General features: G+C 42.8%; 1 protein-coding gene across 1 annotated transcript in view; it reads right to left on the reverse strand.

The window, feature by feature from the left end:
- The window catches only part of LOC124619389 (insulin-degrading enzyme), a 189,879-nt gene that overhangs the window by 159,914 nt on the left and 2,673 nt on the right, over window positions 1-27,292 (reverse strand). The window contains 2 exon segments of the mRNA XM_047145736.1: window positions 24,153-24,360; window positions 24,504-24,673. Of these exon segments, the coding sequence (XP_047001692.1) occupies window positions 24,153-24,360; window positions 24,504-24,673 (378 nt within the window).

The following is a 27,292-nucleotide window of genomic DNA, read 5'->3' on the forward strand; positions in this document are numbered from 1 at the left end:
GAGTGCCAGCCTTTGAAGACTCACGGCTGCAGGGTGCAGAGGCTGGAGGATCCTCTTTCACGAGATCTACAGAGGCGTCAGCATTCTCCCCCCGTCGGTCCACAGGGTCCAGGGCAGTAAAAACAGTTGGCAGTGCGCACCGGCGACACGGAGGTCAGCTGGGTGAGGGTATCGTGTGGCAGTACTGTTAAAGAGGATCTCTGAGTCGGCAAAGGAGAAGACCGTTTGCCTCCATTTGATTTCTTCGAGTCTTTGCAGATGGCAGATGATGATTCAGATGTTTGTTGGCTGGAGGGACATATAAAGTTTTCATGGGAGTATTCCTTCTGTTCTTTCTGGCCTGCCGGTTATTTAGCAGGTGACTTCGCTCCATGAGGCTAAAGTTTCGTGGCTTCTTGCACAGCTGGAGGAGGAGGAGGACACAGAGAAACTACCATGACACTGGGTGTTCTTCCAACTGTGGTGCTGAATTTGAGGTCGCATGTCTGTGTGGCCGTGCCCTTCGTGGAGCGAGATGTAGCAAGAACAGTACTGTAAGTGTAGGATGGCAAAATGCAGGGTTTACAACTAGCCAACAACTTGCGAACAGCAAGGCAACCGTACTTTTCCCTTCACCCGGATTCCTGGATGGCCCGCTCACTGAGACAATCTCAAGAGGAGGCTGCATGGCCACCACTGCAATTGATGCAGCAGGGAGAAGAAGGCGGACAATCACCCTCACGACCATCCCTACCACAAGTTACACATTTGGCTAGGCGTCGATAGGACATTGGAGTGTGGTTTTAACAATGACACTGGTAGCAGCACATTGGATTCAGAATGCATGGTTGCACTGTAATAACTTCATACCTGCTTTAATCTTTGATGGAAGCAGTACTCTATCAAAGGTGAGAAAAACGGTGCATGTGGGCAACTAAGGATACGTCTAACATTTTCATCACCTGACAGACTGCAATGACGCCCTGATCAGCGAGGCACGTTTGGATTTCTGCCTCAATCAGGCCATCGAGGAGCCTAGTGTAAATAATATCACACGAAGAATTCAGCGTTCGATGGGCCTCGGCACAAATTGGACAGCCGTGAAGGAGTGAAGCTGCAAGCAGTTGTTGTGCTTGAGAATCGTAAGTAGTCTCCAAAAGCAATGAGCTATTGCATAAATGAGAGCAGGGTTTCACAGGGTGGGCAACTGCATCAACACCTTTCTAAATAATAAGTGGATTTATCATAGCAAAAGTCTGACCCTCTTCAGTATGTCAAACCATGAGGCATTGTGGTGCAGCTGGGAGTGTCTTTGAATCATTAGCCTCATGCCATTTACATTTAGTAAACACAGACTGTGTAGATGATGATTGGCTCATTGCGAGAAAATCCCCTATGATTGCCAGCATCTCCCATAGCGTGCCCCTTCCAGCTGCGTCCTCCCCCCCCCCCCCCCTGAGGGGGGTGGACCTGCCTTAGGTGATTGTTCACACCCACGCCTCCCAAACACCTGACAGAGGGACCAATTAGCAATTTGGGAAGGTAACAGCTCGGACAGTCACCCCTCCCTGGGCCTGGCCAGTACCAGTGGGTATGTGTGAACCTTACCTGTCAACCTGGGGCTGGGAATTACACGTCAACTGTTATGCCACAGACATGTGGGCCGGCCTTCACAAGTACACAAGGAGGAAGAAGAAAAAGAGGAACCTCAAACACCAAAGTGGAGAGAAGATAGAAGCGGGAAAAAAAGGAAAAAGGAACAGAAAACAGTGGAGAGACTGTTCTGATGTCAAGCCACTGTAAATGCAAAGCACATTCCAAAAAACATCCCAGACATGTCCTCCAAGGGAGTGGGAAAAGAATCTCAAGTGGAAAGACATGCTGCACAAAATGGAAAAGATGTTGCAAAGGTTGGGGCCCTGCAGTAGCCAAGCACAAACACGCCAAAGAGCGGTGAGCCCCCTGGGGACACCACCAAGTGGGCTACACTAGTCAGTACACACTAACAAATTTCAACAGCTGGCCTGCTGCCTGGGGGAAAACAGCATTAGTGGCATACTTTTGCCACTTTGTTAGTCTGCAAATTATCCAAATACTGACATACTCTCCTTCAGTACATTGTCCTCAGTCACCAATTGAAATATCTGCATTTATACCTGTTACACCCCGTATGTCAACCATTTGCTCTAAGTAATAAAAACATGGGTAGAATATGTAACTATACTGATGGATGTTTTACGGTAGTTCATAGTAAAAATTAAATAATAAACCTTTGGAAAAATGCACACTAATTTCTTAGGACATGTAACTGTTGTGAATGGGTGTTCTTGGCCTGATCCTGAAAAACATCAAGTCACTGAAAAATAGTCTTATCTCAGGACAGAAAACAAATCATCCCCATGCTAGAAAGATTTTATCGGAAATTCTTGAACTAATTAAACTAATATTACCCATCCTGCTTCCGCCAAGCAATAGTTAACCAACAAACAAAATGTATCTCAAACAGATCCCAGTCTAACCAAGAAAAACTAATGTTACAGGTTATTATGAAAAATCAAGGAAAAGATACAAGGTTAAGCACAGCATTCTAAGTTAGGGGGGACAGCTCCGAGTAGTAAAAACTGTGGTATGGGAGTTTACTTTACTGGTGGAACATTAACAATAATAAAGGTGGAGATTTTATGCCCCAACTTACATATGGAATACTTAACAACATAACATATACACTAACGACATGGTAACACCGGAATACAAAATTTTATCTTGTATACGAATATTACTACTTCAAAAACATGGAAAGACTGGTATGAAAGGTAATCCAAAGTTGTAAGTTTTGTCAGCATATGGAATAGATTGGTCCTTGTGTTCATTTTAGTGTGTATATCCTTGAAGGGTTGTAGGATCTCGAGGCAACTGAGATTTCCACACTCCTTCCTCAAGGGCAAGAGGTTTGTTGTATGAGCTTGCTGCAATATATGTTGATCAAAAGACATTTGCTTGAAATGTGTGAACACTTGTTATGTTGCGTGCGTGCGTGTGTGCACGCACCCACCCACCCACACACACACACACACACACACACACACACACACACACACACACACACACGCGCACGCATGTAGTATGACAAACTTTTCTGTGTGCTATGTCCGGGAGAACTGAGTGACATTAGGTGGATTTGTGCTATTTTTATGTAATGCCATTAATGTATTACAGTATAACTGGTAATTTAAATAACATTGTGTTTATTTTCTATACTGCATGTTAGTGAGCAATATTAAAGGAGACCAGCATCATACACTTGCTTTGTGGGTGGGAGGGAATATCACTGGATTTGTGTGCATTGCTGATATTTTTATTGACTTGTATTAATGAAAAATGGTGTGTGTGTGTGTGTGTGTGTGTGTGTGTGTATTCGTACTTGTAAAGAACAGTATGATAAACCAGATTCACAAGATTTTTATCATGTACACTTTGTGTGGGAAGAGTTTTATTTGGTGAAATGGACTCATTTTATGGAATGAAGTTGACTGTTTATGTGAGAGGAACTACTGTTCTAGTTCATAGAATAAAACAGTTTGAAGAGCTTTTACATGGAAAGCACAATTGGTGCCCCAAAATAAATTATTTATCTAATTATGAATACCATATATAAAGTACAAGAAGTGCTTGATAGTTTAAATTTTTACTGGAGAAAAGGCCTGGTTAATTAATTTTACATATATTTACATGGCCAGTGGAATAATATTACAGCAATTAATGTGATTTTTATCAAAGATAGGAAGTAAATAAACCTCGAGATAGATACAGTTTTATTAAGATACATGGAAAGTCTGTTATCAACAGTACACTTTATAAGAGTCAAAATTGGAAATAACATGTTGGCTGCAATGTGATATTATTATCTTTGGGATATCATTGGTACAGCAAAAGCAAGTAAATCTGTGTGTTTCTAATGATGACAAGGGAATTTTTAGTGATAAGAAGGGGTCTTCTCACATTGGCTTAATTCCATGAGAGCCTGATAATAGCTTTAATTATGGTTAAAGAGAATGGGCACAAATATAGCTATACGGAGATGTTTAATAAACTCAAGTGGCAGACTCTGCAAGAGAGGCGCTCTGCATCGCGGTGTAGCTTGCTCGCCAGGTTTCGAGAGGGTGCGTTTCTGGATGAGGTATCGAATATATTGCTTCCCCCTACTTATACCTCCCGAGGAGATCACGAATGTAAAATTAGAGAGATTAGAGCGCGCACGGAGGCTTTCAGACAGTCGTTCTTCCCGTGAACCATACGCGACTGGAACAGGAAAGGGAGGTAATGACAGTGGCACGTAAAGTGCCCTCCGCCACACACCGTTGGGTGGCTTGTGGAGTATCAATGTAGATGTAGATATAGATGTATGCGTAAGTGCAATTCAAAAATATACCTAATTAGTGGCCGCTCTGAATCATTGGACAGTTGAGCTGAAGTAATATGTTACATGCATAACTGTCCGAGGCAGACACTTTGTTGCATCTATAATTACTTGTTGCATCTCTTTCCTGATCTGAACCAATATTATGATGATTACCAAACGTGTTGGCAGCCATTTCCATTGCTCCTGCCCACTTATAGCTACTACACTGAGCAGGTCTGTACAGTGCACCAGAATGCAACACTACAAACTGTTACATTGTCTTACTGACCCTTTATCCATGTTTTATTCCAAGATAAACTACTTCTTCATTAAATTTATTATTAATGATATTTTAACACAACAGATTATCTTCTAATCAGTAATCTTGAATCCAAATTTCAGTAAATAGAAATTCCTGCTTAGCATCAATTCACATAGCACAGATTTTCTTTCAGAATTCCATACCATATATGTTGCAAATATGCTGAGAATAAAAAAGGCTAGTTTTACATCAGCAGTAGCACTTACATTACTGATGCTGAAAAGATCATTATAATTTGCAATATTTTGGCGATAAAAAAGGCACTGTAGATGTCGTAGCAAACTACAGGTTTAGTTGTCATCTGCAGCTGTTGAAGTGTTGGCACATGTCTGTTAACAGTAGCTCTATGTCTAATACTGATACCAGCACCAAGGGCAAAAAAATTGTAAACCAAAGCTGTATTCCTACAGAGCAGTTATATGTTTTTTCATCAATTTAGTGGATAAAAATAATTGTATTGCTATATTTTACTCACATCATGTCTGCAAAAAATAGTTAGATAGGTAATACTCCTTTTAGCTAATTTAACAACATTTATACACAATAGACATTTTTCTTAAGTGAGGCATTATACGTAAGTCACTTTTGAGCAAGTAAAACTACAAAAGTCACATACCTCATAGTGTAATAGGGCATTTTACCAAATACTCTGATCCACTAAAAATGATCGTGATAATGGATATTTGTTAAGCAGTATATAAGAAAGAAACACACACTGCGTGCCCGGTCTGTGTATATATGGGGGGGGGGGGGGGGGGGGCGTGCATCCTAACAAGACAACCAGCAGTGACCAGTCGTGTGATGCACGTCTCAGAGTATGAAGGCCACTGACAATGTTGACAGGGACGCAAAACAATTGAATCAGTTTTAAGTTAAAATACAACTGATGTACACCCTAAGGGTCAGACATTATGTATCAGAATGTGTTAATGTTTAGTTAAACTATTTAGAGTTACAATAATTGGGATCTGTCACGGTAATACTTGAAGACTTTAAAAACAGAGAAATGCAAATGAGAGTTCGGAGTTTATTTAGTAGCTCGAAGTAGTAGTTGTGATCTAACATTTCAGCACCACAAAGGAAGGGTCGAGGTCCAGAAAAAAAAAGAAAGTTCATACATGGTGGTAGGACAGAGTATTTAAACCACCAGAATAATTTCTTAAGGTGCCCATTCATCAGCAAGATTTATAACAGATAATTGACATATCCGACATGCTGAAAATGTACCAAGCAGATACAGCATTGAAGTACACCACTGTAAACCCCATCTTTTTCACAATAACTTGCACCACTGTAAAGCCATCGTTTTCACAATAACTTGCAATCTTTAGTTGAACAACTATCACTGCTTAATCTGTCTAGACTGAAAAAAACATTGTCATAATGAAGAAGTATGAAACCGCCACAAAATTGCAAGAAATGATTGACAATGTGAAGACGGCTAACATTCTTGTTCTTTTTATGTTGGATGCTGTGAAGCAACCCCCCTGCAAAGGAATAGCATCTGGTCTTACAATGCCCAGTTGATCTAGCAGTAACACAAGCAGAACTAATGCAGCTTACAGCTGCCGTTGGTTGCAGTTAAGTTAGGAATAGGGGTAATAGACTGGGCTATGTTCAAACCTCCCAGATCAGGTAAGAGATGCAACAAGTAATTGGAGATGTGAGAAAAAGAATTTGCCCCTGACAGTTACGTATGTAGCATATTACTTCAGCTCATCTGTCCAACTCACTGTATCTAATTTCTGATGATAAGTTACACCAAAATGAGTAATGTTAAAGGCGCTCATTCACCATCCGATGACATTTTACCAAGCGAGCTATTCAGTATTTATGCAACACTGTTCCAATTAGATGCTACACGACTGCTACCTTCAGTCCATTCATTCATTCAACCTCTATAGCACATCAAAGATGTGGAATGAGTCAAGGTATACATTAAGCAATATATCGCAGGAATTTAATACATATACTGTATTAACCACTATACTGATTAACGCTGTTCATGTTTAGGCCATCTAAATTTAATTGCCTCTCCAACACCTACATGACTGTGGACAAGAGTGTGCAGACAATTCAAGGATTACAGGATCATTCTGACATGCCCTGCTGCTTGGGAGAATACTCACGGGAGAGGAATATTTGAACTAGTACAGAACTCTCTGGATAGGATTATCATACAATTAGTGTTTTTAAGCCAGGCAAAGTACTCGATGATGTCACCTATGATTTATGTAAAGAAGATCATGTAATGCTTATTGGGGGGAGTTTGAACTGTAACCTCATCCACGCAACTGAAGATGACATCAGGCACAATGCTGGGAATGCTCCTCACACAAAAGTGAAGACTGCATCACTCTTTAAGCTATATGACAAGTTCTAGGTGGAGCGTCTCACTGAACATGTTATTACAGAGTTTCATGAGTTGCTCAGCAGACTGAGGCGATTACAAGCAGTTATGACGGATCTGTCATCCTTAACACATTCACACTACACATGCCGTGGTTTACATTTGAATGTTTCCAGTAAAAAGTTACTAGCACAACTGATTTCCTGAAGCATTCAATGTAAACAGATCACTGCCCAATCCCTCAGATTTCCTGTATTTGTAACAGTACTTTTTGGGGTCAATGTTTTTGAAAGACGGAGCTGGTGAATAACTACACTGATCAACCAGAACAATCACCTATCTGTTAGCCAATATGTCCACCTTTGGCACAGACAACAGCAGCAACGCATCGTGGCACGGAAGAAATGAGGCCTCGATAGGTTGCTGGATGGAGTTGGCACCACATCTGAACAAACAAGTCATCTAATTCCCATAAATTTCAGAGCGGGGGCGATGAGCTCTGACATAATATTCAATCGCAGCCCAGCATGTGTCTGATCGGGTTCAGATCTGGCAAGTTGGGGGCGCCAGCACATCAATTGGAACTCGCCACTGTGTTCCTTGACCCACACCACCACACTCCCGGCCTTGTGACACGGTGCTTTATCTGTTGAAACATGCCACTGCCATTGAGAAACACAATCATAATAAAGGGGTGTATGCAGTCTAAAACCAGCGTACAATACTCTTTGGCCGTCACGGTGCCTTACACAAGCTCCACTGGAGCTACGGATGCCCGTGTGAATGTTCCCCAGAACGTAATGGAGCTGCCGCCAACTTGTCTCTGTCGCACACTAAGGGTGTCAAGGAGCTGTTCCCCTAGAATATGACGGACTCGTGTCCTCCCATTGGCACGAGGAAGAAGGTATCGGGATTCGTCAGACCGTGCAACACTCTGCCACTGTACCAATGTCCAGTGCCAATAGTCACGTGCCCATGTCAATCGCAGTTGCGAATGTCACGATGCTAACATTGGGACACGCACGGATCGTCAGATGTGCAGGCCCATCGTTAGGGGTTGTGCAGGCCGATCATTAGGAGTGTTCAGTGCACTGTGTGTTCAGGCAAACTCGTACTCTGCCCACCTTTAAAGTCTGATGTTAGTACTGCCACAGTTTGCTGCCCGTCCTGTTTTACCAGACCACCCAGCCTATGACGTCTGATATCCGTAACGAGGAGTGGCCACCAAACTCCACGACATCTGGACACGGTTTCAACTCAGTTTTGGCAAGTGTCAAAGACACTGACCATAACACTCTTAAACACCCAACAAGTCATACTGTTTTCAAAATGTTCGTGTCAAGCCTCTGGGCAATCACAATCTGCCCTCAGTCAAACTCAGACAGGTTGCAAACCTACCCCATTCTACAAATGGACAGCTGATAATACATAGACCATTAGTGTGTCTGACTAGCAGTTATTCCTGTCCAGGTGTCACTGCTTTCGCCTGTACAGGTTTATATCGACAGTAGATCAGTGGTCATAATGTTCTGGGTGATCAGTCTATAGTCCCATAAATAAATGAAAAATCAAAAAAAAGGCAGTTTTGACAGTACAAAGTAAAACAAAGATTTGGACTTTTACAACAAGATACAAGAGCTCATTCAACAGAAAATTAGCTTTCTCATGAACATAGGACACACAAAAACGTAAAGGGATTCCTATATACATGCTACAGATAATGGATTATCATCTGAAAGCCACAAAAACTGGATAGATGCACTTGAGTGGACCCAAGAACCACATTACCATAGGGATAAAAGGAGAAGAAGGGGGGGGGGGGGGGGGGGGAGTGCTGAAATATCCAGGCGCAATAGTCTTCACTGAATATTGGAAACATACGAGAGAGCAGTTTCAACGGTCTATAGGCTTGCCTACCCCCCCCCCCCCCCCCCCCCCAAAAAAAAAAGGAAATGTTTTCAGCTCCATTAAGCGATTAAAGACAGTAGTAGCAAGACTCAGTTTAAATAAATGAAATATGATTGTGATATGTATGTGTAGATTTCAATCCAGATTTCTTTCTGGTGGGGGGCACCTACATTTAATGATATCTATAATCTTTGGTTTAACCCTCACAGTAACATCCCCGACAAGAATAGAAGGAAATAGTAAAATAGTGAGTGATAATTTATTTCTAAATCTGTTTAATTATCCAATAAAAATCCAGAATGGAATAATGACAATGATGTGAAATGGATAGACTGCCACTCACCATACAGGTGAAATGTTAACACACACACACACACACACACACACACACACACACCTTAGTTGAGAGAGAGAGAGAGAGAGAGAGAGAGAGAGAGAGAGAGTGAGTGAGTGAGAGAGTGAGTGTGAGTGAGAGTGTGTGTGTGTGTGTGTGTGTGTGTGTGTGTGTGTGTGTGTGGGGGGGGGGGGGGGGGGGGGGGGGTTTAAAGGAGGGGAGAAGGGACCAAACTGTGAGGTGGTCATTGGTCCCTTGTTCCTGGTAAAATAATTACACAAGGGAGATGTACAGCACAATAACAGGAGAATGGAAGAACCAGAAGAATGACAGAAGGACAACCAACACTACTATGGACAAAAGAGGAAAAGAAAACCACAAAGAGAAGCAAGAAACAGGTAGAAGGGATAGAAACAAGAGAGAATTTGACCGTGGTTGGCTGACCACAAGAATAAAAAGGAAAAGCCAGCCACTGTGCAGCACATTAAAACATCCAACCTAAAAGCATTAGACCAGAGAACACAAAGGGAAAAAGGACAAGCGCAAAAACTTATATAGAATGATAAAACCCACCATCACTAATAAAACATAAAACTAAATTAGCCAATGACGCATTGTTAGCTAAAATTAATGGTAACGAGTCTGGTAACTGAAGAGTCCATCGCAGAGCAGCCAAAGAAGGACAGCTCACCAAGATATGGATGGGCCACTGTCAGCCGTGTGCCGCACCGACACTGAGGTGGGTCATCACGGCGCAGGAGGTAGCCGTGTGTCACCCAAGCGTGGCCAATGCGGAGCCGGCAGAGAACCACAGAGTCCCTGCGAGAGGCCCGTATGTAAGTCTTCCACTCATTTGTAGTCTGCTTAATGGCACGCAGTTTATAGTGCTACTGAGATTATGCCATTCCATCTCCCAAAGCCACAAAACCTTGCAGTGTAGTACTGAACGCAGGTCAGTTGCAGAGAAGCCAATCTCTATAAGCGGTTTCCACATAGCCTGTTTGGCTAGCCTGTCAGCAAGTTCGTTGCCAGGGATTCAGACGTGACCTGGGGTCCAGACAAACACCACTGAATGACTGGACCATTCCAGGGCATAGACAGACTCCTGGATGGTCGCTGCCAAAGGATGACAAGGGTAGCACTGGTCGATAGCTTGTAGGCAGCTCGAGGAGTCAGTACACAGAAGAAACACCTCCCCAGGGCACGAACAGATGTACTCGAGAGGACGAGATATAGCTACCAGCTCGGCAGTGAAAACACTGCAGCCATTGGACAAGGAATGCTGTTCAATATGTCCTCCGCGGACACACGTGAAGCTGACGTGAGCATCAGCCATCGAGCCATCAGTGTAAACGACTTCACGGCCTCTGTACTTATCAAGAATCGAGAGGAAGTGGCAGCGGAGAGCCGCAGGGTTAACTGAGTCCTTAGGGCCAGGTGAAAGGTCCAGGCGAATCTGTGGCCTAGGTGTACACCATGATGGTGTACTTGAATGAATCTCAAGTATAGGTGGTAAAGGCACGGACTCCAGTTCAGAAAGAAGGGATCTGACATGAACTGCAATTGTAAGCCCTGACCTGGGCCACCAATGCGGGAGACGAACTGCTGTCGGTGGGAGAAGAAGACAGTGATTCGGATGGGCAGGAGAACTACGAACGTGTGCTAAGTAACTGGACAGCGGTTGTGCATGCCTGACCTGCAATGGAGGCACTCCAGGTTCCACAAGGATGCTGGTAACCAGTCTCGTCCTAAAAGCTCCTGTCGCTAGGCATATGCCACAGCAGTGCACTGGGTCGAGTAAACGCAACACTGAGGGCACCGCCAAACCGTAAACCAGACTCCCATAGTCAAGGCGGGATTGAACAAGTACTCAGTAGAGCTGCAGCAGCGTAGAGTGATCTGCACCGCAGTTGGTGTTGTTCAGGCAGCAGAGGGTATTGAGGTGCCGCCAGCACTTCTGCTTAAGCTGACGAAAGTGAGGAAGCCAAGTCAATCGGGGGCCCAGAACCAGTCCTAAGAATCGATGTGTCTTCATTACAGTGAGTGGAATTTTATCGAGGCAAAGTTCTGGTTCCGGACGAACCTTATGATGCCGACAGAAGTGCACAACACACGACTTTACAGCTGAAAACTGGAAATCGTAGGCTAGAGCCCATGAATGCGCCTTGTGGATGGCTTCCTGTAGGCGCCGCTCAGCAACAGGAGTACTGGTGGAGCAGTATGAAATGCAGAAGTCGTCTGCATACAGAGAAGATGAAACGGACGGCCCTACACCTGCTGCTAGACCATTAATGGCCACTAAAAACAGATATAAACTCAATACAGAGGCCTGCGGGACCCCATTCTCATGGATATGGGGGGAACTATGGGAGGCACCAACTTCGACACGGAAAGTATGAAGCGACAGGAAATTTTGGATAAAAATCGGGAGCAGGCCTCAGACTCCAGTCGTATAATGTGGCAAGGATATGATGTCGCCAGGTGGTGTCATATGCTTTTGTACATCAAAAAAGATGGCAACCAGGTGTTGGTGTCTGGAGAAGGCTGTTTGGATGGCAGACTCTAGGGACACAAGATTATTAGTGGTAAAGCAGCCCTGGTGGAAGCTGCCCTGCCATGCAGCCAGTAGGCTGTGTGACTACAGGACCCAACCCAACCACCAACACACCACACGTTCCAGCAGCTTACAATGAATGTTGGTGAGGCTGATGGGCCGATAGCTATCCACATAAAGTGGGTTTTTACTGGGTTTGAGCACCGGAATGATTGTGCTCTCCCACCATTGTGATAGAAAAACGCCATCACACCAGATCCCACTGAAGATGACGAGGAGATGTCACTTATAGTCAGATGAGAGATGTTTAATCATCTGACTGTGGATCCAATCTGGCCCAGGAGCAGTGTCGGGGCAATGTGCAAGAGCACTGAGGAGCTCCCACTCTGCAGCTGGGGCATTATATGGTGCAGTGTGGCATGTAGTGAATGAGAGGACTTGGAACTTCCAGCCGCCGTCTCACAGTGCGAAAGGCATGGGGGTAATTCTCCGACACAGAGGCTCGAGCACAGCGCTCAGCAAAGTGCTTGGCAATTGCAATTGCGTTGGTGGATAACACATCATTTGTGTTCACATCGAGAACACCTGTTGGAGTCTGGTACCCGAAAACACATTTGATCCTTGTCCAGACTTGAGAAGGTGACATATGGCACCCAATGGTCAAGATTTATCTCTCTCAGCACTCTTACTTTTGTCGTTTGATAAGTTGGCGAACACTGGCACAGAGCCGTTTAAAGGCTATGAGGTGCTCCAGGAAAGGGCGCTGCTTATGCTGCTGTAGAGCTCACTGACACCCCTTAATTGATACAGTGACTTCTGGTGACCACCAATGGACTACCTTTCACGGGGTGGGGTGGGGGCACCCTAAAGAGCAAGGGATCACATTTTCTGCTGCAGAAATGATTGTTGTAGTCACCTGCACAACCATCACATCAATGTTACCATGTGGCGGAGATTCAGCAGTGAAAGCAGAGGTGAATGTTTCACAGTCCACCTTGTTAAAAGCCCATCTGGGCAGGCATCCACGGGCCTGATGCCAGCACAGTGACAGGAAGATGGGGAAGTGGTCACTACCACACAGGTAGTCATGTGCTCTCCAGTGGATAGATGGCAGAAGGCCAGGGCTGCAAATTGATAAATCAATGGCCGAGTAACTGCCATGAGCCACACTGAAATGTGCGGCAGCCCCAGTATTTAAGAGGCAGAGGTCGAACTGAGACAGTGAAGTTTCGACATCTCTGCCTCGGCCAGTAAGCATGGTACCATCCCACAAGGGGTTATAGGCGTTAAAATCTCCTGAAGTAGGAAAGGTTTAGGGAGTTGATCAATCAGTGCAGCTAATACATTCTGGGGTACTGCATCATCTGGAGGAAGATACACATTGCAGACAGTTATTTCCTGCGGTGTCCTTGTTCTGACAACACAGCTTCAAGAGGGGTTTGAAAGGGCACTGTTTCACTACAGACTGAGTTTAGGACATAAATGCAAACTCTCCCTGACACTCGATTACAGCCGCTGCAGTTCCTGTAATATCCCTTATAGCCGCAGAGGGCAGGAGTCCGCATTGCTGGGAAGCAGGTTGCCTGGAGGGCAACGCAGAAAGCAGGTGTAAATCTTAACAGTTGCCGTAGCTCAGCCAGGCAGCGGAAAAAACTGCCGTAATTCCACTGGAGGATGACATCATGAGACTGGGAATGTACAGAACATTCAATGAGGCAGTTTATGCCTCAGGATAACCTGCTGTCACCGACATATTGCCTGAAAAGTTTATATCCATTGTGTCTAAAGGTCCAGCGAGATCTAGGTCCTCAGCAGACGCCAGACGCAATTCCCTTGGTCTTGGGGATCTTCTTTTTAGATTTCTCTTGCTGCTCCTTGGGTTTCCCTGGCTGGGAGGACTTCACTGATTCAGTCTCCAGGACTGAGGATGAGTGTGAAGCCCTACGACCAGCTGCTTTTGGGCTCTTCAGCCACTGGCAGGTGTCATCTTTCCCACTAGCAGAAACCTTGGAAGGGAGTGACCCAACGGACCCCTTCCTAGCGAGAGGAGCCGAAGAAGACTTACGCTTCTCCAGTGCAGAAATGGGGAGTGATATCCCCGATGGTTGGCAGAGGGAGGGAGGGGGAGTGTTGCTCCCGAAGTAGGTGGTGATGCAGGAGCAACAGAGGGGAGTGCCCCCCCCCTCCCGCCCCCCACCATCAAGGGGGCAGGTGTAGTCTTCTGGCTCTGAGAGGTGACTCGGGCTAGAACTGTTGTAGCGGCAGTGTAAGACAATGTCATACATACAGGATGTACGCATTCAGATTTCCTCTTAGCCTCAGTGTAAGTCAGTCAGTCTAGCGTCTTGTACTTCAACATTTTCCTTTCTTTTTGGAGAATGCTGCAGTCAGGTGAACAAGGCGAATGGTGCTCTCCACAGTTAACACAGATGGGAAGTGGGGCACATGGAGTATTGGGATGTGACGGGCATCCGCAATCTCGACATGTGACACTGGAAGACATATGGCTGAACTTCCAGCATTTAAAGCACCACATTGGGGGAGGGATATAGGGCTTTACATCACAGCGGCAGACCATCACCTTGAACTTCTCGGGTAATGTATCACCCTTGAAGGCCAAGACGAAGGCACCGGCGGCAACCTGATTATCTCTCGGACCCCGGTGGGCCTGCTGAACGATATGAACATCTCGCCGTTTTAAATTGGTGCACAGCTCATCGTCAGACTGCAAAAGAAGGTTCCTGCGAAATATGATACCCTGGACCATATTTAAGCTCTTATGAGGCGTGATTGTTAGAGAAACATCCCCAGCTTTGCCCAAGCGAGTAATGCCCGTGACATGGCTGACATCGAAGTAAGTGTCCAAGGAATAGAAAAGCAGCTGAAATCACTCAACAGAGGAAAGTCCACTGGACCTGACGGGATACCAATTCGATTCTACACAGAGTACACGAAAGAACTTGCCCCCCTTCTAACAGCCGTATACCGCAAGTTTCTAGAGGAACGGAAGGTTCCAAATGATTGGAAAAGAGCACAGGTAGTCCCAGCCTTCAAGAAGGGTCGTCAAGCAGATGCACAAAACTATAGACCTATATCTCTGACGTAGATCTGTCACAGAATTTTAGAACATGTTTTCTGCTCGTGTATCATGTCATTTCTGGAAACCCAGAATCTACTCTGTAGGAATCAACATGGATTCCAGAAACAGCAATCGTGTGAGAACCAACTCGCTTTATTTGTTCATGAGATCCAGAAAGTATTAGATACAAGCTCCCAGGTAGATGCCATTTTCCTTGACTTCCGGAAGGCGTTCGATACAGTTCCGCACTGTCGTCTGATAAACAAAGTAAGACCCTACGGAATATTAGACCAACTGTGTAGCTGGATTGGAGAGTTTTTAGCAAACAGAACACAGCATGTTGTTCTCAATGGAGAGACGTCTACAGACGTTAAAGTAACCTCTGGCGTGCCACACGGGAGTGTTATGGGACCATTGCTTTTCACAATATGTATAAATGACCTAGTAGATATTATCGGAAATTCCATGCGGCTTTTCGCGGATGATGCTGTAGTATACAGAGAAGTTGCAGCATTAGAAAATTGCAGCGAAATGCAGAAAGATCTGCAGCGGATAGGCACATGGTGCAGGGAGTGGCAACTGACCCTTAACAAATACAACATACAAATGTAATGTATCGCGAATATATAGAAACAAGGATCCTTTATTGTATGATTATATGATACCGGAACAAACACTGGTAGAACTTTCTTCTGTAAAATATCTGGGAGTATGCGTGTGGAATGATTTGAAGTGGAATGATCATATAAAATTAATTGTTGGTAAGGCGGGTACCAGGTTGAGATTCATTGGGAGAGTACTTAGAAAATGTAGTCCATCAACAAAGGAGGTGGCTTACAAAACACTCGTTCGACCTATACTTGAGTATTGCTCATCAGTGTGGGATTCGTGCCAGATCGGGTTGACGGAGGAGATAGAGAAGATCCATAGAAGTGCGGCGCTTTTCATCACAGGGTTATTTGGTAAGCGTGATAGCGTTACTGAGATGTTTATCAAACTCAAGTGGCAGACTCTGCAAGAGAGGTGCTCTGCATCGCGGTGTAGCTTGCTGTCCAGGTTTCGAGAGGGTGCGTTTCTGGATGAGGTATCGAATATATTGCTTCCCCCTACTTATACCTCCCGAGGAGATCATGAATGTAAAATGAGATTTGAGCACGCACGGAGGCTTTCCGGCAGTCGTTCTTCCCGCGAACCATACGCGAACAGGAAAGGGAGGTAATAACAGTGGCACGTAAAGTGCCCTCCGCCACACACCGTTGGGTGGCTTGCGGAGTATAAATGTAGATGTAGATGTAGACTGGGCAGAGGATCCTGTTTTGATCAAGACTGGCCCAGATCTCATTTTGGACAAGCACTCCACCTCCCCAAACTTGTCCTCTAAGGGCTCAACAAAAATCTGAGGCTGTATCGTCATGAAAAATTCCCCATCAGCTCTCGAACATACAAGGTAGTGGGGCGAGTAAGAGCCACTGCTATCTTCAGCCTGACATTCCTCCTAAGGTGTGGCCACGGAGGGGAATGATTTGGGGTCATACTTCTGTGCGTTGAATTGAGCACATGAATGCTTAAGAGACTGCTGGTGTTTCATCACCAGCAATAGATGATTTACTACACTTCATCGCATGTCATCTGCCCTGATGCCACCCTCTCCGACCAGTGGCCCTTCCCCACGGGCGCCACCCAGCTGCAGCAAAGGCCACCTAGCAGGATGGCCATTGCTAGGAGCCCTGATGCCCCAGAATGACAGGCATCTACTCCTTGCTGTATGTGGAGAGTTAATGGTGCAGGCATCAGCAGAACGATCCCTGTGTGGTCAGGGAGCTACAACCAACAGGGTACTTGGCGGTCCCACCACAACGCACTGGCTACCATGCTGTATGTCAGGTGCAACCAAGAAAACAAGTCCATTATCATCATCGGCATAGAAAACGATACTGCACAGTTGATGGAAAAATATGCACCCAAGAGGGTGACTTCACTAACAGTTGGAGAATGAGCAGAAGTGCAGATCCACTTTGACGAAGGATGCCATGTCTCAATGCATGATGCATCATGCAAGGAGCCCTTCCCCATCTGGCTCGCTCTTCAGGAAAATTTTGAAAAATGGAGGTCAAACCCTACAGGGGACCATCGCATAAAGGCCGAAACGTGAGAGACTCCTTTTAGTCGCCTCTTACTACAGGCTGGAATACCTTGGGCCTATTATAACCCGCAGATCCACAGGGGGATGTGTGTTTGTGTTCAGAAGAAGGCCTTTTGGCGGAAAGCTTACTTGATTAGTAGTCTTTTTGTTGTGCCCATCTGCGACAACATTTCCACTACATTGTGAGTATCAATTTATCTTTTCCATCATTCTGACTTTAATAAAATAGATGTTTTCTCATGATAAAGGACTTATCTGACATCGATGGTCAAATGGCAGCGAAATATTTCTAACAGCAAGCTCTAGCTAAGAAGGTGAAATTACATTTCTGCTGAATTGAAACTGTCGACTCAGGCACAATTCAAAGAGAATTTACTAGATGAACAATGTTTGTCAAGGACACACACCAGATGAGAAATTTAATTTTTTCCTAAAATATTCTGATAAAATATTGAATCAAGTTTCCATTTACACTGAAAATTACAGTGGAAAGCAAGAAAAAGGGTGGCTACCATCAGTGATCAAATAATGTTGCTGCTAGAAAGAGGGTGTTTAATACAGATGATTAGTTCTATTCAAAGTAAAAAATGCTCGACAAACAGCACTGTAGTATACACAAAAATTCAAAATTTCATGAACAAGGCAAGAACAATTTGGAGCACTATCACGTATGAAACAAAGGAAGGCGACTCATATGAAACCCTCAGATGACAATGATAATGAGTCAGATAACATGAATTTCACATCATGGGCTACTAAATTAATTTCTTCCTTACAGTAGAATAAAACATGGAGACAAAAAATGGTCGACTACCAGACACCAGATTTGAAAACTCTTCTTTTACAGAGATCACAAAAAAGCTGATAAAAATGCTCTTAACATCTTTTTAAGACACAGTCCCCACGACTTCCATTCTGAGCATGTAAGCATAGAAAAGATGTGGAATTATTTCAAAGAAATAGTATCGATGGCAATTGAGAGATACTGTGACCTCCCCTTTTTGGCCCTCTCTTCCTTCTTCGTACTGTAGCTATATCTCAGGGTTTTCAACACAAAAAGAGGGGGAGAAAGGGGACACGTGTGTGGTTGATCACGATGATATAACGCTATGTGTGAGTGCCACCCTTATCTCCATTTTGAGAAGATTGAGGACTGAAGCAGAAACATTCCTCTAAAAGAAAAAGGTAAGTGTTCTCTTTTTGAAAAAAAAAAGTAAATAGTAGTGTTGACTATAATGTCTATCGTTCTACCAAACTGAAGGAACACGACACCGTTTGTAAGGTTTCAACTTTGGATGAAGTTTATTGATCCCAAGGAGCTGAAACAAAACTAATCGGTTACAAATGTCACTCACAACGAGAGTAGTTAGTTTTCTGGTGTGTGTGTGTAGTGGTCACTAATGATTGAAATGATCATTCCTGTAATTCTATCACAATCTGTTTATGGGTTGCTAAGCAACAAATCAACTAGCTGACTATTTTGTGGTTAATATCTGTTTTATTCAAACAGTAAATCAACTCACACTTGCTTTAAGCATCAAGAACACTTACTATCCCTTCCGATAATTTTTTTTATAATTATTATAAAGTTAATATCGATAAATCATGGTCAGTGTCATTTAATCCACCACGTATCTCAAATTTCGTCCCGATATTTCAAAGTCTGCACGCAGTTTGTTTGTAACAAAGTTTGGCCGTGGTTCCTAGAATATTTTGTAAACCAACTCCGGGTTGTGAATTACCAGTTCTATCCATTCATAAAAATTACAGAGGACCTGCACTCGACTACAACTTGTCTGCGCACTCGAGCAACTCGGAAAGTATGATCCTTCTAACAAAAAAATCTCGACTTGAGATGACGACATGAGTTACTACCAGTTTTGACTCTCCTACTCTCATGTGACAAGGTATAGCCGACTGTAATGAACATCCCCACAAGATTATTTCTTAAAGATTTCGAGGGCTACAAGGACGATTAGCCATGTAATGCTACAGTACATACCACATAAATTAGTAACTGATGGTACTGATCCCCAATGGCACACAAAACGGGTCAGATCGCAATTTTACAAGCAAAGAAACAAGCATGCAAAATTTAAAAGAACGCAAAATCCCCAAGATTGGCAAAGTTTTGTAGAAGTTCAAAAGACTGCGTGTACATCAATGCAAGATGCTTTTAATAATTTCCACAATGAAACTCTGGCTCGGAACCTGGCAGGAAATCCATAGAGATTCTGGTCATACATAAAGCACACCAGTGGCGAGACGCAATCAATACATTCACTGCGCAATAACAACGGTGAAGTCACTGATGACAGTACCACAAATGCAGAGTTATTAAACACGGTTTTTCGAAACTCCTTCACCAAAGAAGACAAAGTAAATACTCCTGAATTCCAATCAAGAACAATTGCCAAGTTGAGAAACATAAGAGGTAGATATCCTCAGTGTAGCAAAGCAACTTAACTCAATTAATGAAGCCACGGCCTCCGGTACAGCTTGTATACCAGTCAGGTTCCTCTCAGAGTATGCTGATACAATAGCTCTATATTTAGCAATTATACACAACCGCTCGCTCACAGACAGATCCGCACCTAAAGACAGATAAATTGCTGAAGTCGCACCAATACCCCAAAAGGGAAATAGGAGTAATCCACTGAATTACAGGCCCATATCACTACTGTCGATTTGCTGTAGGGTTTTGGAACATATTGTGTTCATACATTATGAATTACCTCAAAGAAACTAATTTATTGACACACAGTCAGCATAGATTCAGAAAATATTGTTCTTGTGAAACACAATTATACTCATGAAGTAATGAGTGCTATAAACAGGGGATGTCAAATTGATTCCATAGTTGTAGATTTCCAGAAAGCTTTCAACACAATTCCTCACAAGTGTCTTCTAATCGAACTGCACGCCTGGGGAATATCACCTCAGTTGTGTGACTGGATCCGTGATTTCCTGTCAGAAAAATTACAGTTCATAGTAATAGACAGAAAGTCATCTAGTAAAACAGAATCAATATCCAGCATTCCTCAAGGAAGTGTCATAGGCCCTCTATTGTTCTTGATCTATATTAACGACATAGGAGACAATCTGAGGAGCCCTTTAAGATTGTTTGCAGACGATGCTGTCATTTACAATCTTGTAACACCATCAGATGACCAAAACAAATTGCAAAATGATTTCAATATGATATCTGTATGGTGCAAAAAGTGGCAATTGACCCTGAATAAAGGGAAGTGTGCAGTTATTCACATGAGTACCAAAAGAAATCTGCTAAATTTCAATTATGCGATAAGTCACACAAGCCTGAATGCTGTAAATTCGACTAAATTCTTAGAGATTACAATTACAAATAACCTAAACTGGAACAATCACATAGATAGTGTTGTGGGTAGAGCAAACCAAAGACTGCAGTTCATTGGCAGAACACTTAAAAGGTGCAGCAGGTCTAATGGAGAGACTGCTTACACCACGTTTGTCTGCCCTATTCTGGAGTACTGCAGTTAGTTTTGTATTTTCGCGAAATAGGAGAGAGAGTGCCACAGACATGATACGGGAATTGGAGTGGTAATCATTAAAACAAAGGCGTTTTTTGTTGCAACAGGATCTCCTCATGAACATTCAATCACCAGTTTTCTCCTCGGATTGCAAAAACATTCTGTTGGCGCCCACCTACATAGGGAGAAATGATCATCATGATAAAATAAGAGAAATCAGGGCTCGCACAGAAAAATTTAAGTGCTCATTTTTCCCACACTGTTCAAGACGGGAACGGTAGAGAGACAGCTTGAAGGTGGTTCACTGAACCCTCTGTCAGGCACTTTATGGTGACTAGCAGAGTAATCACATAGATGTCAATGTGTTAAATCACTAAAAAGTAGTAACTCTTTTTCTTGTGATGATACCTCAGCCAAAGTACTAAAAACTTGTGCTGAATTGGTCGTCGCAGCCACGAGTTACCATAACAACTAATCAGTGTCAAAGTGCAACACTTATGACTGAGATATGCAATACTAATACCCATTTATAAAGAGGGGATAAGCAACTAACCTCTAATTATAGTCCCGTCTCCCTCCTTCCTACTGTCTCAAAACTTTTGAGAGGGTAACTTAGAACAGTATACTGAACTATCTTTCTGAGAATAACCTCTGAGCTTAGTTTGGATTCTGTGAAGGCTTGTCTACTAGGAGGCAATATGCAATCTCATGAACTTAGTAGAACTAAACAATAAAAATTAGCATGTTTGCCTATTTCTGATATTGCCAATGACTTTGATTGTTACTTTGTGGGTCACATATTAACAGTAGAATACAAAGAGTCACATTAACAAATGATGTTACAAAAATATGACTAAGTTTAGAGTCAAGAAACATTAACTGTGGTTTGATGCCTGGTATGCACCTGCTCTTCATCTACTTAAGTGATTCATCCACTACACTGGAGGGCTCTTCAGAACACTGTAACGTTTGCTGATGATACATATATATTGCTAAAGGTCTCCGAAACATCCATACCAGACAAAGCCAGGAGAATAATGGAATACGCTTACCCAGTGAAACCACAAAATAAAGAAGCCATTTTTGAAGAAATGCCACTTTTGACAAACATTTCCCTCGATCCTGGTGAAAATCCCATAAGAACAATGTAATCCTTCCCTGCTTTCACCAAAAATTACTTCAAGAAAGCGTCTGTTTTTAAGGAGTAAACCAGACACATTCTGCAAATTAAAGTCCAGTTTTTACACAATTCCTAACATGTCCAAGTAAGTTTCTGATTTATTTCAGTTTCACACTTGTTGCACTTCATGTCATGTAATGACACTATATGGTAATCGGTTCTTTCAGTTGACATGTATCTAGATCAAATTCCATTGTAGCAATACTGAAAAAAGTGTCAAACGAATCAGAGAGCAATTTCTGCCCTGCCTATCGTGCGGCTCTGGTCACATGATCTGATGTTATAATCAAAGCATGAGCTGTGAAGCATTGTCTTTGTTATAGTTGAATTTATAAGTTTTATACTTTTGTGGAGTTATGGCATGCACACTTAGGAAGTTTATGGCTGAGCAGACGCTGACGATCATTCACGATGTTGAAGATAATCTTAACATAGAAGCTCTGGACACGGAAAAAAGCCTCAAACTGGCCTTTCAATGTGCGGCATTCTCAAAAACAATGAAACATTGTTAAATGCCAAAGCTAGTGGTTCCTCTGACTGCAAAAGAAAGAACATTCGCATTTCAGTGTTCAGTGATGTGCAAACTATTCTTTTAAAATTGTTTCAAGGGATAACAAGTGGCAGCATTTCTTTAAGCAGAACGATTCTACAAGAGAAAGCTCAAGAAAAGGTCATGAAGATCAGTGTCAAAAATTTCTGTGCATCAAACGGGTGGTTAGATCATTTTAAGAAACAACACAATCTCTCGTTCCACAGTGTAAGTGAAAAGAGAGAGTCTGTGATAGTAGAAAAGTAAACATCTGGAAGAACACTACATTTCTGAAATTAATAGAGGGTTATGCACGTGAAACAGGAATTTGTTACAATTTACTTCCTGTGAAAACTTATTCTGTTAATGGAGAAAAGTAACTTGGAGATAAGTAAAGAAAGAATGACTGCGCTATTGTGTGTGCATGGTGAAGGGTGTGAGAAGTTACCACCACTGATAATAGGGAAATGTAAAACTCCCAGGCATTTTAAAAACAGACACCACCATATTCTTACGAGTACAACACCAATGCCTGGATGACATCAGAAATCTTTACAAGATTTCTCAGGCATTTAGATGTCAATATGGGTGCAGCAGCTAGAAAAATATTACTTATGATCGACAGCTGCCCTATACATCCAAAGGAAGCATTATTTCTGAGAAATATTAATGTTGTGTTTCTTCCACCAAACTGCACATATCAGCCTTTAGACCTGGGTACAATACTCTCTGTTAAAGCAAAATGCGTGGTAGCAGTCATCTAGAAATCTATTACATTCCTCAAGAGGAAGGATGTGATGAGGCTTAACATTTTTCAGGCCACACGTTTGTTGCTGCATGGAACTGTGTAATGCATCAGACTGTGTTAAATTCTTTTGAAAAGGCTGGTTGTGGTACATTGGCTGCCAATGAAGGTGACATTATTCCATGAGAAGAACTTAGTAGAATCACAGATGTTCCTGAAGATGTGATAATACATTGACTCTGTTTCTTGCGATGATGTTTTGACTTCTACACTCAATATGAAAGCGAGTGAGATATGTGAAATTCTAGTGAAAGAACACAGTGAGGTAGGAAGTGGTGGTGGCAACAACCACAAAGGAGGACAGGAGGAGGAGGAGGAGGAGGAGGAGGAGGAGGAGGAGTAGGCTGTTGCAGCTGCTGTACAAGGGCTGGATAATGTCAGGAACTACTTTTCATCATTTAATGTCGGCAAGTCAATTATAACAAACATCAACCAACTGGAGCAACAACTTCTATCATTACTGTATGCTGGAAGGAGAAAATGAACAATTCTTGCTTGTTTTTAAGAAGTAAGAAATGCGTTCTGCAAAAAGTGTGATATACGTGTAGGCTGTCTTTAAATTTATCGTAGATTATTGGTAAGTTCGTAACTAAATAGATCTTTCATCACCTAAACATGCTTCAATCACAATTCAGTCACTCCTTCCATGTACCTAGGCAAAAACCCCATTTAATGAAAACATCTACTTAAGGAAAAAATACCTGGGTACCCAGTGAGTCGCTAAAAAGGTGTTTTACTGTAACTCTTTATCTTCCAAAAACTCATATTATACAATCCCAAATAAATGTAAATGACTTACAGGTGCCAGTAATAGAAACAAATCGGTACACTCTGGATGAGGCTCGCTGTACAACGTTTTTAAGCATCCAACATTGGAAAATCCAAGATGAAATAACAACAGATCAGGGCACTAAGCCCTGAGTTCGGTCTCAGTGCCCAGAGATGACTGTATGTAAATACATACTCTATGATACTGTTGCCTAAATTTCCTACCAGTCCACCATCCACAAAACTAAAACAGTAACAAATAGTGAAGTATTGGAAATAAAGGAAAGCCATACCTGTCCAGAGCACCAGGCAAAAATTCCGGTACCACGTCAAAGTAGTAAGTTGTATGGTCAGAAAATGTGCATGCATTTGATCCTCCCCCATGTTCGGAAAGATATTTGCTGTACTCATTTTCTGATGGATATTTTTCTGTTCCAAGGAAGAGCATATGCTCACAGAAGTGGGCAAGACCAGGGAGATGGTCTGGATCACTCATGTGACCTAGAGGGAAATAAAAGACATTTTGTTACAGCTGCATGTTGTGTATGTTCCATTTAAATATCCAATAATTTACAAAAACAATACATTTACTGCCAAATTTAAAAAATATATGTTTTATATAGTTGTTTAAAAATTTACCTTACCTACATTGACATCGAGAGCAGCAGCAGACTTATCAGTTGTTGGATCACTTATTAACAACACTTTCATTTCATTCTGCAAGACAAGACCTCTGTATAGCCTCTTGTCTTCTGCTGATTTTATTATGTCCTCCACACGTCTTTTTATGTTGCCCATTTTGGTACTGTAATATCTACATCACAATTAAAATTAAATTTGTTAAACAAATAAAATGTTATGGAAAGAGAAGCTGTATTTCATGTGCCTCATACACTCCTGTCTATCAGGCAGAAAGCTACGAGTTAGAGAAAATATGGAATAATCAAGCAATGGAAAACGCAGGATAGAATAACAACAAAATTATGAAAAGGATACATTGCTACTCACAATGTAGTGGGGAAGGTGAGTCGCAATAAAGAGATTGTCAAACAAGTAAGCTTTCAGCCAAAAAGGCCTGCATCCGAACTACACACACACACACACACACACACACACACACACACACACACCACTTGTTCTCAGCAGCCAGAGACTGTGGTCATGTGTATGTGAGTAGAGGTGTACATGTTCCGCTTTTAACCCGCCAATGCTTGCCCGGTGGCCAGGCGGGCAGGCCGCCGCGCGTTGTCAACAGAACGGGCAGGCTGCTTCACTCCCAGCCAAGCCAAGCACAACCCAACCTGGGCAGGCTGCGGGAAACTTGTTTGCCTTCCCATGTTACTGCCGAGCTGCGCTACGCAGCCGTTTAGTCTGCGCGCTTCATTGTCGTACTATGAACGTTAATTAAAAGTTTTTATTTTACCTGAGCACCAAAAGACAAACCCTAACATTATATATATATTAATTTCAGGTCAAAAAATATTGGGTTTTATTTGTACATTCTTCCTTTACGCGTATATTTCGGGCTTATTATCTATGTAAATAAAAATGAATTGCCAAATGCGTTGATAAGCGTAAAACTCGAGAACGGCTGGACCAATTCGGCAATTTTTTTTTTTGCTGTGTTCGTAATTCTCAGGACAAGGTATTTATGAAATAAAATTTTTCGAAAATCGACCGAAAAATTGGAAAATTTGAGAAAAACTGAAAGTGTGTTTTCATTGTGTCCGTGTGTTTGTATTGCATACAATCTTGATGAAATTTTGCATACTATACCTTGAAACCAAGAGGAAGGTCACAGTCTACTTAAAATTTTGTAGGGTGCATGGCAGAGGTTACTTTACCTAACGGAATTCGACAAATTGTACGTTTTTATTCCGATCTTGATGAAATTTGGCATACTTGATATTCAAAGAGGATGAAGGGGGCTGTCTGCTTAAAATTCTGAATGGTACATGGCGGAGGGTACTTTAATTACACACTTCTACACCAACCTACAGTTCTATTCCGATCTTGAAGAAATTTTGCACACTTGAACAGAGGAACATTACTGTCTACATAATATTTCGGACAGTGCATGGAAAAGAGTACCTTACAAAAGATTTTGACATCGTTTGCGGGTTACCATGAAATCCTTCTCCCTCTATACTGCTAAATGGTCTCAGGTCCTTAGCACACATTTCGACGCCATTTTCGGCCACTAAATCTTTGTCCTCTTTCAAGAAATTTCCGGAGTGAGGGAACTGCTTGTCAAATTTGCAGACATGTCGTAACATACTTGAGGTTCCTAAATAAGTACTTAAGAGCTTTTTACATAGTTTGCGTCTCGCGGTTCTAGGCGCGCAGTCCTGAACCGTGCGACTGCTACGGTTGCAGGTTCGAATCCTGCCTCAGGCATGGATGTGTGTGATGTCCTTAGGATAGTTAGGTTTAAGTAGTTCTAAGTTCTAGGGGACTGATGACCACAGCAGTTGAGTCCCATAGTGCTCAGAGCCATTTGAACCATAGTTTGCATTGAGACACACCTACCGATTTATTTGAAGCGGCCTCATAAACACACGAAAACGTTTCCTATGGGGCACTTGTGCTCTGTTTCGTTACCAGCATGTATTCGCCAGTTGTCAATTTTTTTTCAATCTCACTAAAGTCCGACCTATTCATTGTGCTGCCCACACCGTTGCGATAAATGTACTGCAGGCTAACTACCTGGCTACTCTAGTCACGGTAGCATGACAGCGCAACCTGTTGTCAGGCGCAGCAAGCTGAGCGGGTCCCGTGAAGCTTGGCAGGCCTGCGGGAACCCAGGTAGCCCGGGCTTGCGGGAGCCCAAGTCGGTCGCATTACCCACTATGCCTCAGTACATGCGTACTCTTGTGTTTACGTCGCGGCAGGCTGACCTGCATGAATGGTTGCAGAGGAGCTAGGGGCAAGCAGGCTGCAAGGGGAATTTGTACACCTCTGTATGTGAGTGGCATTTGTGCGTGTGTGTGTGTGTGTGTGTGTTTGTTTCAGATGTAAGCCTTTTTTGGCCAAAACCTTACTTGTCTGGCAGTATTTTCATCTTGCCCATCTGCAACCCACCATCCCTGCTATAGGGTGAGTAGCAATCTCTCTCTCATATTGCCAGATGTTCATTAAGTGGCATTTTACACCACTTCTAATGAACTAAAATTACTGAGAACATTCATTACGTTTCCACTAGCTCAAACTATGAAATAAACTTTAATAAGATCGTGTACTTTTATCTCACATGTGTCAACTCCATTGACGGATGGCTTGAAATTTAGAGGTTTGCCAATTACATTCTTATTTTATCATAGACAGCAAACAGCTTGGAAGGGCAAAGCTACTCTGTCTTTGAAATAGGTACACCATACACTGTTAGGTATACCATACACTTGTCAGAACAGACTGTTAATGATTTGGGGAGGAG

Source organism: Schistocerca americana, chromosome 6, assembly GCF_021461395.2.
Source record: "Schistocerca americana isolate TAMUIC-IGC-003095 chromosome 6, iqSchAmer2.1, whole genome shotgun sequence".
Lineage (NCBI taxonomy): Eukaryota > Metazoa > Arthropoda > Insecta > Orthoptera > Acrididae > Schistocerca > Schistocerca americana.